At 35.4% G+C, this 13,303-nt stretch overlaps 1 protein-coding gene across 1 annotated transcript; it reads right to left on the reverse strand.

Moving 5' to 3' along the window:
* Positions 1 to 2,890: 2,890 nt before the first annotated feature.
* On the reverse strand, positions 2,891 to 3,346 carry LOC136988230 (KRAB-A domain-containing protein 2-like). Its single transcript, XM_067286084.1, has one exon. It carries the CDS (start codon positions 3,344 to 3,346, stop codon positions 2,891 to 2,893), a length of 456 nt encoding a protein of 151 aa, XP_067142185.1.
* Positions 3,347 to 13,303: the final 9,957 nt, after the last annotated feature.

Raw genomic sequence — 13,303 nt, forward strand, 5'->3', positions numbered from 1 at the left:
AATAATTCTAAATCTTATATAACTTGCGAGTATAAAAAATAAGGGCACTTTCCTGTTTTTCCTGTAGAAAAAACTACAACGAATTTCAGACTAAATTTTTCTACAGTTGAAGCGTTCAGATAAAACATAAAATTTTAAAAATAAATACAGTGGAACCTCGTTTAACGAGCATAATTCGTTCCAGAATCTTACTCGTTATGCGAAACACTCGTTAAGCGAGACAATTCTTCCCATATAAATTAATGTAAAATACAATGTGTTAAATGCCGAAAAAAATACTCAAATATTTTATGTATAACGTTTATTCAATTATACAACTGTTAATAAGCGTGAATCTTCATCTTTTCTCTAGTGTGAAATGAACCAACACGGAATGCGAATTAGATTTACAGAAAACAAAAAAATCACAGATAATATGTCTGATAACACGCCAAATATGACAAATTCTTGGGCTATGTAAAGGCTATAATTAAATATTAAAAATTAATTAATTTGACTAGAGGTAGGCAGTTATGCTTCTAGGTCGTATTAAATTTAATAATTATAAATAATTTTTAATTTAGACATTTCTAAAATTTAATTTGGAATTGGTCATTAAATTTAATACGAGATAGCAGCATAACTGCTTACCTCTAGTCAAATTATTTAATTTCTAATATTTAATTATAGCCTTACATAGCCCAGAATTTGGCATATCGTTTGGCATGTTTCTTATATAACGGGCTATGATTGTTAATGTTTGAAGGCTAAACACAAACTGATGGAGCATGCGCACAATCTGGGACTTCCGCTCTCCTGATCACTCGTTATGAGAAATGTCGCTCACTAAGCGAGTTATTTTTCACAATTTGCTTTGCTCGTTATGCGAATTACTATGCGAGGAGCTCGTTAAGCGAGGTTCTACTGTAATTGTAAACCGTGATTATTAGATCAAAATTCAGCCATCTAACATATACAATATATAAAAACACGACGATTATAAATTTTTAAGGATTGATTGGTTTAGTATTATTTGATTGCGGCAACGGACATATAATCGATCTGCAGAGGGGAAATGCCTCCCGGGAAGTCTTCTAAGGGCAATTGGCCCCTATTTAGGTGTTACTAACGTGAAGAAAATCCGGTAAAATTTCGTTGGCCAGCCCGTTGGCAAAGCGCTAGCTAACCTACGACTAGTGTTTAGTGATTTCATCAACTAGTCCACTGGTGGAAAGGATTGGGTTGATGGAATAAGAAAATACGACACATGGATAATCTGCTATGGAGGATGCCTAGCAGAAGAAATTTCTACACGAAACTGGTCCCTATTTAAGTGTTAGACACACTAAAAAACCCGTAGAACTCCACGTGGCCAGCCTGAACACTAGCAGTTAGTCATGGCGAACTCACGACCAACTGCTTTAGTGGTTTTTTATCCACTCGACAAGTGGTGGACATAAATTTTTAAGTCCTTTATTTATGTATACTGTATATAGATAAATCTTGCATAAAGAATAAATTCTGTTCCTCAAAATGCTTCGTAGTTAAAAGAAAATTTTCTACGAGACAGTATTAGGCTTAGATAGGTTTCTCACTAACGAGCTAGAATATACTACATGGAGTGGTAGTAGCAAGGCCATGTTAAAAGAAAATTGAATATACGTCCGCCATTTTCCTTTTAGTCAAGTTTTCCGTGCCATTTTGAGTTATGTAACAAGCTAGAATATTCTGACTCGCTGTGTAAAAACGTTTGCAAAGGAAAGGATGAGTTTTAACACTTAACTAAAACAGTGCGAGTCAAAATGATCATACTTGGTGTTTTTTTTTCAATTTTGAAAGTAAATAACAAGACATTTCTTTCTTTAACCTTTTTTCAAATGTTTCTAAACAAGGCTAAATATTCTGTAGCGATGAGTTAAATACATTTCTAAACATTCTTAATTTTACTTTTCAGGTTGTTATATATATGTTAGACTCAAAGACCGAAGACGCTCATTGAGCGAAAAAACGACTACAACGCGTTATGGTGATTAAGAAAAGCCATAACGCGTTCTGGACGTTAGCTGATGCAACCACGATACGACGGACAGGTTGAAATTGTTTCGAATGTTTTAGTTAGGGTGCCTAATGTTGATCGGGGACTTGCAGCTTCCAGAAATGTTTTAGCTGTTGTAATGAGCATTAATCCATCAGGTCTCTATCAGCTAGGAAACAAGGGTTTTTTGATCGACTTTATGCTTGTAATAAATTTACAATTTCTGACAGTTACTTTATTAACATTCAGGACGCACCCTCAACTTCATTAACACTTCGCTCAGCATCCATGTTAACACCTGGAAGTAAACAAGGGTTTATAATGTATCACTGTAAAAGATACTGTATTGATAAAAATGCAAATGTCTCTCAAAGAACATAAAATGCAAGTCGAAATATCACGGTAATAGTAACCAAACATTGCTTCGTAGGGGTAACATTTGATTCCCTCGTGATATGCTCTATTTTTCATCGCCTGGATGAATCTTAAACCCTCTGACCACTTTGATAACTGATTGGTTTCCATCCACGTGATCAACATATTTTCTATGTCTTGATTAGCACGCTCTACTGACCCTTGACTTTGGCTATGTATTCCCTTTCCATGTACGATTTTTACATCCGGCCACATGGAACATAAACTCTCAATAACTTGGTTAGAGAATTCTCGACCATTATCGGAATGAAGGATGCTCGGCGCTCCAAAAGTGGCGAAAATATCCAAAAGATGGTATGTAACTTCTACGGCGCGTTTAGTTGAAGCGCACGAAAAATCACAAATTTGATAAGATGGTCTTGGTAAACTAAAATGAATTTATAATTTCCATCTGGGGTAGTTTGTAGATCTATTAGATCAACCTGACAGCGTGAGTTCGTTTCACTGTGAAGTATAGGTCTGACGACAATGCCCTTTTTCAAAGTCTTGTTTCTTTTGGGCAGGTTGACATAGCTTCAAATATGTCATAGTAGCCTCAACTGTTACATTTTTATACTTGCGATTACATTCCTTAAGCATCCGTGTCCTTCCACCGTGACCAACAGCAACATGCGTTTCTTCGAGAATGTTGAATAAGTCCTCGTAACAAATGTAATACCTTATTTCTTTATTCTCCTCCTTCATAGGCGCAATTAGTTTTTCTTCGCTGCCTATAGTCAAAATGTCGTAACGCTTTATACGCCTGTAATGAACAGCTAGTTTCTTTTTCATGTTCTTTGCAGCTTTTACTTCCTCTAAACACTTTGTGTATTTGTCCCTATTGAGATAAAAGTTATTACCTTTTTTTCTTGCCACGAGCTCGTCCGTTATTTCATAAAATCTCCGTTTCACACTCATCTTGATTCGTAAATAACTTTTAGACAGCGACATCTCAAACAGAATTAGAATTAACGTGCGCGTTCTAACGTGTCAAATGATAGAATGCGGCGAGCAAAGGCGGGGCGCGGTGCGGTGCGGATAGCGGGGACTATTTTTTTCAACATTTACCATGTCTCTGAGGTAAAACCTAAGATATACCGAGTGAATGCTGGTAAAAGTTCGAAATTAACGATGATCGCAGAACATTTCGGACTTTTACCACAAAGAGTTGGTAAATCTTAGGTTTTACTGGAAGATCTTAGCATTTAACATAGTTCGAGTATTTACAGTAACATACTTTTGTTATCCAGAATGATGAATATTTGTACTCATCCTAATGATGCAGTTTCTAATATCAGTCTCTTTCACTTACTGGCATGATTTCTTTGTCTATTTTTGATGGAGAAAATGCAACACTTCTTCCATTTCCCACAATTATTAGCTCCTTATTACCTCTTAGATACTGTACCATGTTATGGATCACATTGTTGAATATGATTCATAACATGGCAAAGGTCAAAATGTAGTTTTTTATTGTAAATACAGTCGAGTCCGCATAAGTCGACACCCCAAGGGGAAGTGGAAATGTGTCGAGTTATCCGATGTGACGACTAAAACGAAGTTGGAAAAAAAACCACAAAACTACAATTAGGAAAATACAGTAGTGCGTTAAACAGTAGTATAGGCTTACAATACATTGTGTCATTCATTTACAATTACTCTGTAGATGAAAAACTGAAAAATTCGTTTAGTGTTGTTTGTTTTGAGCACTTGACTGTCTCAACTTTCTTTCAATCGACTTTCTTTTTCAACGATCATGAACGTCTTGAAAACATCATCTTCGCAATTGTCAATTGTTGCAAGTAATGTCTAAAGATTCTTAATGCCTCTAGCGTAAGAAAATGCAAAACTGGATTCTGGTGCGACGTTGATGTAGATTGTATATTTTCTTTTTGTTTATCTGTTATTATTTTATACATAAAAATACATAAAATGTTAAGGCATTTTTATTAATATGTATATATATATAGGCTATATACGAGTATTAATTATATATTAATAAATAAATCGACTCCCCTTCCTGACAAAAAATGAGTTCGCACCACACGTGCGAAGTGAATTCATTTTTTCAGGACGGGGTGACGACTTATCAGAGTGTGGGACAGCAAAAGTATGCCGACTTATCCAGTGGTGACGAGTTAAACGGTGTCGAGTAAACCGGAGTTTTTTAACATTAATGCCTATGTAAGTCGGCCGGGACCACAGAAACTGCTACTTAACCGATGGTGTCGAGTTATCCGGGTGACGACTTATGCGAACTCGACTGTATTTTCACAAGTTGAAATAAAAATTTTCACAAACAAACTATAACTATAATAAAAGCACAAGAACACTACTTATATTCTGCAAAAGAAAATAAAACACTGTCCGAAAAAAATCAAAAACATACTGAGTATGGTACGGATCAGACCGACCTGAGTACTGTACACTATAAATAAACAATCATATGGCTGAGAGTAACGCCCTTCAAAACCTGCCTCGTACTTAGATTATAAAAATATTATTATATTGAGAGTAAAGTACTACACTTTCCACTTTAAGCTCTGATCTTACCTTCTTTATAATAATTAAATGAAATCTAGAAAATAGCTAAATTCGAGATGAAACAAGCTAGATTTATATCACTTATCTAATTAGCTAAATCTCAAATCTAGGGGCAAACAAAACAATGTAGATTTAGATTTAAAAAATAGATTCTAAAGTGACAATCCTGCCCAACACGTGATACAAATTTCCATGTTTTGATTTAAAGTAAAATGGCGGTCGATAGTACCTGCCGTTGCCAGCAAGGGCGCTGTAACTATGATCACAGCCACTCTACCTAGTAAATTCTAGCTTGTTTCTGACAAAATATATACATATATATACATATAGGCCTAATTTTCTTTTTGTATTTCTATGCAACGATATCTGATTTTTATTTTTCATCATACTTTATTATTAATATGTAACTACTTAAGCACTCCCTTACGAACGACGGCAAATGCGATTACATATCATGATGGCACTTCTCCGATCTTGTGATGAAAAAAAAATCCCATACATTAAAATATGGCTATGTAAAACTTTTAAAAACATTAAATCGATAGTTGCGTTAGTAAAACAGACGTTTCTTTCAAAATTTGCCCATCTTTAAATTGAGGATTCATTAAGTGAGGTTTACTTGTAATAGACTAATTCTTCGAGCGAAGTAAAAAATAAAATAAGAATGAGAGCGTATCAAAATTCTTAATGTCAAGCAACATTAACCTACTTGTAAATAGTTAATAATGTGTTTTGATTTTTAAAAAAATTTTTTTGGCTCTTTTCTCCCTTGGGCATTAAGAGAGCCTTTTATTAAACTTATCATAGGTTCGGCCAGGCCCACACCGGGGACAGACATCTCTGATATGGACTGCCAGTGAAAAATTCCTGCGGTTATTCGATTGCTAACTCAATCCCGAGTCCCCAGAGTCGTAGGCAGACGTTTAACCTACTCGGCCGCATCATTGTACTTCTATTAACAAGAATGGTAAATTAATATAAAATCTATGAAAATCACTTTTATATTAATTTCGTTTCGGTGAGATGTAATTTTGTTTCAGTTGTTTTTTTTATTAATCTACAATAATTGAAGAACCTGTTTTGATGATAATATTTTTGAATAGAATTATTGGTTTTGTGTAATACAACGTTATAGAAAATCTTATGCTCTTGCCCCAATTTCTCTTATTACTGTTCTTTTGCAAAATTATAAACAATAAAACATATCTGTATCTATCTATTTTCCATTCATCCTTCGCATATATAAACAGGTTGATAATAACTGGGGCAAAACGATCTACATCTAGATAGTTTTAAATTTGATCCAACTGACCTGTGTAGATAAGCGAATTACATTATGATTTGCTTCATTGCTAGTTATTGGAGCAGAATAGAACTTAAACATATCGTTAGATGCAACATTAGGCCTATATTAGAAATATCATGTGAAATACAAATACATATTAAAATTTGCACGAAAATAAACAAATACTGTTTTTAGTAATAAAAGCAATACCACAAATTTGTGTATAAGTAAGTACTTTTCATTTTCAACTTAAAATTTTCTTTTAGAAAGTAATTTCGAGAAATAAAATTACATTAATATCAAAATAAGTAAAAAACAATTTTTCACAAGCATTATCATCTTTATTCACGTCTCTACACCTAAATAAGGACCAGTTTCTTGCAGTGGTCGACTAGATAAAACTAATGAACGGTGGTAGTCAGTGGCGGGTCCGCGCCTCGCCAACAGACTGGTTATATGGAGTTTTTGGGGGTTTCTTCACATGTAGGAGTCAGTAATTTTTATAAACTTTTGGATTTTGTTTTCTCGCTAATTTATTCAGATCTGGAGCATATTTGAAGTTTTTATAAATGCATTAAAGATTTTTTTAAATTCTTTCCGCCCTGTCGGCACTAAGAGGACCTCTTTTAGCAAGTCCATTATGGGTTCTGCCAGGCTCACAATGGGGTGGCCAGATGGTGAGGGACGATCTTTAGAGCTGGAGGCTCTAAAGATGGTAGCTTAGTAGGTGCTGCGTACTGCGTCTTTTCTGAGGGAGTATAAGTGTAAAGTCAGTCAGTCAGACTAAACGAGGAGGCGTCCGTGTTGGAACCTCCTCGCCTCCTCAGGCGGTCCTGGAAGGGACGTCCCAGTGGATCCTACTACACCCGGGTCTAGAGCTGGTCACGGGGTTTACTCTGACAGCCAGTCGTCACTTTAGGTCCTGAGCGAGGGGTACCACAGGGACGAGTTGATATAGGAAATCAGAGGTAGGGTACTGAGGGCGAGGCACGTACGACACGTTGCCCTGAAATGGGTCCGAGTCCACATCGGGATCCCGGGCAACGAACAGGCCGACCAACTGGCCAAGGAGGCGGCCAGAGGCCCATTTGTAACGAGGATGGTCGAACCCTTGACAACCTACATAAAAGATATTCCACTGTAACGATCGATGGCATACTGGCAAGAGAGCAAGTACTGTACTGTACAATAGGTAGGTCAACCTATGTCTTCGTGCCTGAAGTTGGCCGTACATCAGCGTGTTGTGATTGGCTTACGACACAAATACTGACCGGACACGGGAGGTTTCCCCACTTTAAGTCCAAGTTTGGACAAGGAGATGGTAACTGCACCTGTGGGTAAGGTACTATGTACGTACTTGACTGTCCTCTTACTAAGGACTTCCGCCGAAGGGGCTCACCAAGTCGACTGGTTTAAGCCTTCCGAACAAGTACTTCGAACGCTAGCAGTTAGTAAAGGAAACTTAAAAAAAACAAGGAATTTATGGAAAAAATAATAGGTTTCTTCGACCTATTATTGCTGGGCAGGACCTCCCTTTCCTAGGAGAGGGGACCCCGCAGACCCTAAATGTGAGCATAACTCTCAAAGGTAGAGTACTCTGAGTGCAGTACAGGCTGCACCAAAAACGTATGTTCATGTAAGAGAATTGGACTTGAGAGCGAGGAAGGCAGAGAAAGTTGGTCTCCTCTAGAGTTGTTACATTGGAGCCAGAGCCCGAGCATTTTCTCAGGTTCGACTTAAAAGAGTCCAAGACACCCAGTAGCCACTGGGTACCAGACCAAGCCTATAATTAAGACATAGGCTCTTTGTACTCTGTAGTGTCATTTGACGGAGCAGAGGCTTTTTTTCTTAGTTTGTTATATGAGGACCACCCCTCGAAAAATTTCCGGAGATTTTTCGACCCGTCTGGATTCGAGCCCGGGTCCCCCAGAGCGGTAGACTGCCACCTTGACAACTCGGCCATCCGGCCGTGCACTAAAGAATAATCTGTTTCGATGTTGTTTCCTTTTCAATTTTTTAAGTCAACATTTGATTGGAAAATAAAAATGTTGATTGTTGATGAATGATGTAATTCGATACTAACGGCCCCGTAAATTAATTTCGTGCATAATAATAATTATTCATTTTCACAGATAAATCCGAACCATTCTTACTGACTATAATCGCAGATTCGCATTCTTTTTTTTTCTTAAAAATGTTTTTCTTTAGATTTCTCTTTCTTTGCTTCTGACAAATTCCCATATTTCTTTAGAAATTCGCTACTGAAATGACTGAGTTCCATTCATATAATTCCATTCATTAGTCTTTAAGTGAAGGAATGTCTGAATAGGCCTACCAATTTTATGGTATATTGCCGTTAACATTTTTAAGGGTTATTTGTTTTAATTTGCAATAAAAGCATATCTGTTATAAAGGAATATGGCCAGGAACACACATGCGTAAAATTGTGTGGCAGAAAACTCAATCAGAAATCAGCTTTCAGTTCAGTTTCTGTTTTACGCTTTTATGTCAGAACACACATACGTAAAAATTCTGGCGGAATAGGAAACACCGCTGCCACTAACAGTGCTAATTTTATTAATTTTTTCCTCTCATATATCTATCCCTTTCTACCTTCCATTTTTTCTCCGCTTCCTCTGCTATAATATAGAAAATTTAAATTAATACACTTGTATTCCGAATTCAAATAAAGAATGTGTGATCTAAATACTAGGCCTATATATCGATTCTACTAGACCTACCTGTTATTTGAAATTTTGCACCTATAGCCATCCATAAACGTTGTTTAAATACAGTGTCTTTATACATGACACTGATGTGGTCGAACGGATTCAATAAACCCCTCTATTTCATTTATTTTTCGTTTTTTCGAGACCGTCACAATTATAGGGTTAACCCTCATTGTCCGCCATTGTTAGAATAAAAACCACGTGTCTACTTTGACGTCACGAAAAGACTTCTCTTTATTGCAGGAATTTTGGCGTAAAAAGTAGAGACATGCTCTACTCTTTTTTCAGTTCTGTTTCAGCCAAAATTTCAGAAAATTTTTTACGCTTTCTGTTTTATGCTAAATTTTACGCCGAATTTTACGCATGTGTCTTCCTGGCATTACGCGAATTGGTCGATAAACGAGGAGCTTAAACATTTTAATTTATTCTGGCTAAAGAAAAGATCTAAAGAAAACTCCAATTTAATTCATCTCTTACATATTACAGAACATAAAAATACAATCGACAAAATAAATTAAAATGTCGTATGAAAAAAATTAAAGTTCATTCACATTAAAATTTAGTTATCCAATCCATCAGAGTGGTAATGGTTCCGGGTCATCAGTGTCATCGGCATAATTATCAGAAGCTGTAGAGGGCCCGGGTATGGGAGATGTCTGCGAAGAAATACAAGTACTTGTAGGAGTAGATGTATTAGGTGTAGCTTTCGAGATGAATCTCGTTAGTGTGATCTACTTTGTAAGTTTCCCGTTTTCTTCATACATTTTACGACAACATTATAAAAGTTCATTTATTTGCCGTTCCACTTTCGTAAACCGTTCAACATTCAGATCCATACCTTCTAGTTTTAATATAGCTGCGTTCAATTTCGCGGACACGCCAGCTAACCTCCTGTTTCAGTGCCGGAAACTCACGGAAGAGCACATGAAGCTTTTAAGAATAATTTCTTAAAAGCTTCAGAATTCAATCTAATGAAATCCATCATATTTGTTTTACTGCAACTAGTAAAGTTACATGTATTTGAATTGATCAGAGGTCACGGGTAAAAAAGTCACTGACTGACTACCTATATAGGATTCAGAATTACCGATTTTCGGGGATCGATTTCTCCGCCCCAAAAGAACCTATAGTAATCCCGAAAATCTCGTTGGAAAGAAAATTGTTTTCTTAGAAAGTGTGCAAAATTTCAAGATTTTCTATAAAGCAGTTGCCAAAATATAAGCAAAAGTGAAAAAAATCGCTAAAAAAGTTGTATTTTCTTCTTCATCTGGCACAGCAGACGCTCGTAGAGAAAAATAACTACTGGGCGTAGAAAGGCCCAGTAGTTATATCGAAAGCTCAAAGTTTAAACTTCAGCCTTTCTCGTTATCAGTGAGCTACTGACAAAACTTACGGGTCGATAAGTCAAAGTTCACGGGGGTTTCCTATAGAGCTAATTCAGTTTTACCTCTTAATTTTATGCTTATAAAGATAAAATTGCATGGAAACAAATAGATTTTATTGAAATGTTACTCAGAATTACAAAGACTCAAAATTATGCGAATTAAAACTTTTTATAACGATGTTTCTAAATGGCATAACGAAAGCGTCGGTCGGTGGGACCGAACACCTCTTCCATAATAGACAGGTTTCCGTTATATGTAGGTTCCATTATAGACCGGTTTGACTGTATTAAAAAAGCCGTAATAACGATGAAGGCATCACAACTTTTTTTCAACTCTTTCTGCTCTCTGGCCACTAAGAGGGCCTCTTTTTGCAAGTTCAGCCAGGTCCACAATGGGGCGGCCGGGTGTGAGGGACGGGGGGCCCGACATATCAGTACTGACCACCCCGATAAAATTCTGGGGATTATTTGACTAGTCTGCATTCGATCCCGGATCCCCAGAGCGGTAGGCTGCCACCTTGACCGCTCGGCAATCAGACATCACAACTAAGAAACTGGCGCAATCTCACAAGTGCGATATAATAACTTCGTATTTTCACAACCAAGCCAGCCGCAAGGAGTTATAACACAATCATAGTTACAGACACTATTATTTAGGTATTAAATCAGGAAAGCAATGGACACAATATTTACAATTGATGCTTCTGAAGGATCAACTGAAACATTACACAAAGCAAAAAGAAGAAAAACAATGAACTTTTACAATCAAATTCCAGGGAAATATGCAAATGCTGTAATGAGATCGCTATTTAAGCACCATCTTACGTCAAAAGGTTTACGTCATAAATCTGTTTTCATTTTTATCAATATAATCATACCAACTTTCATCTATTTTTACACCTAAATTATCATTAATTCTTTTTTCTTTTTTAACTTTTAAAATGTCAATGTGTTGTTAATATTTACGTTTACTAATATTTTTTTTTCAAATTTTATAGCTTTTATCGAATCTTTTTCTATTTCACATCCGTTTTAATTACAATGTTTTGCGACAGCTGAAGTTTGTGTATTATGTTTTATTGCATTAAAATGTTCCTTTATTCGGACCTTTAAACATCTTTTTGTTTCACCTACATATACCATTCTGCCATTACCATTACAATTAAATTTATATATAACATTACTTTTTTCCTCTAATTAAATTATTCGGAACCTATATGTTCTTGTATTTTGTTATACTGATTTGGTACCAATGTAATATTAAATCTTTCTAATACGTTTTTTTATTTTCTCAAACATATTTTTTATATAGGCTACGTAAGTTTAAAATATTTTGTAATATACTACGTTCATTATTACTATTAGCGAGGCTGAGGCCGAAGTTTTAAACGCGGAAACGTGTACGTCGGACGTTCAGCGCCACTTTCCTGTAAGCCTAGAAGTTTGACAATGGCGTTTGGAATGTCGAGCATGATTCCACTGACTTTCCAAACACCATTTTCAAACTTCTAGGCTTACAGGAAAGCGGCGCTGAACGTCCGACGTACACGTTTTCGCGTTTTAAACTTCGGCCTCAACCTCGCTATTATCATCACCATTGTTATTCATTATAATGTTAACAATAATAACATGTCTCTAGAATAGAAACGTATTGATTATAATGTTCCTCTAGAAGCCTTTTTGGAAAAATCCCCAGGAATTTTTCAGGGGATGGTCCGTCCGGATATTGCGGCCCGTCCCTCACCACACGGTAACCCCATTGTGGGTCCGGCAGAACCCATAATGGGCTTGCTAAAAAGAGGCCTTCTTCGTTGCCCACAGGACGGAGAGTTATTTTTAAAAAGCGTTTTTAGATAATTACTTAATACAAACGTTTTTAAAACATCAATAATTCCATTCTAATTGTTATATTCTGAAGTAGTTTATTAATTTTATAATAAGATTATAAATATAAGGTATTTCTTTTTATAAACATAGGGCATATGAATTGTACTCTATTACTTTACTTTAGCAACGTTACATAATTTTTTATAATTTTGTATTTGTAACGATTTAGTATGTGTTGACACCAACACATCCAAAAAAGACAGTTTATTATCACATTCATCTTCAATTTCAAATTTTATATTATTATGTAATTTGTTAACCAACATTAATAAATTTCTAGAATTAATTTCATCAGTATTATATATATTATAAAACAATTATCTACATATCTATTATACAATTTAATACCTTTAATATTGCTTCAGCTGTAGCGAAACATTGTAATTTAAACGGATGTGAAATAGAAAAAGATTCGATAAAAGCTATAAAATTTGAAAAAATAAATATTAGTAAACGTAAATATTAACAACACATTGACATTTTAAAAGTTAAAAAAGAAAAAAGAATTAATGATAATTTAGGTGTAAAAATAGACGAAGGTTGGTATGATTATATTGATAAAAATGAAAACAGATTTATGACGTAAACCTTTTGACGTAAAATGGTATTTAAATAGCGATCTCATTACATTTGCATATTTCCCTGGAATTTGATTGTAAAAGTTCATTGTTTTTCTTCTTTTTGCTTTGTGTAATGTTTCAGTTGATCCTTCAGAAGCATCAATTGTAAATATTGTGTCCATTGCTTTACTGATTTAATACCTAAATAATAGTGTCTGTAACTATGATTGTGTTATAACTCCTTGCGGCTTGGCTTGGTTGTGAAAATACGAAGTTATTATACCGCACTTGTGAGATAGCGCCAGTTTCTTAATTGTGATGTCTTCATCGTTATTACGGCCTTTTAATATAACTTTTAACTTTTATATATACTATCCCCTGTATTTAATTGAAACCAACTGAAGAGGGCCTATTTTAAAGTTCGAAATGCATTTTCGGTGTATTTTACATATTTTGTTTTGTACATATTGGTTTTAATTATTGTAA

The sequence above is a fragment of the Centruroides vittatus genome, unplaced genomic scaffold, assembly GCF_030686945.1.
Source record: "Centruroides vittatus isolate TY-2023 unplaced genomic scaffold, ASM3068694v2 scaffold_324, whole genome shotgun sequence".
Taxonomy (NCBI): domain Eukaryota; kingdom Metazoa; phylum Arthropoda; class Arachnida; order Scorpiones; family Buthidae; genus Centruroides; species Centruroides vittatus.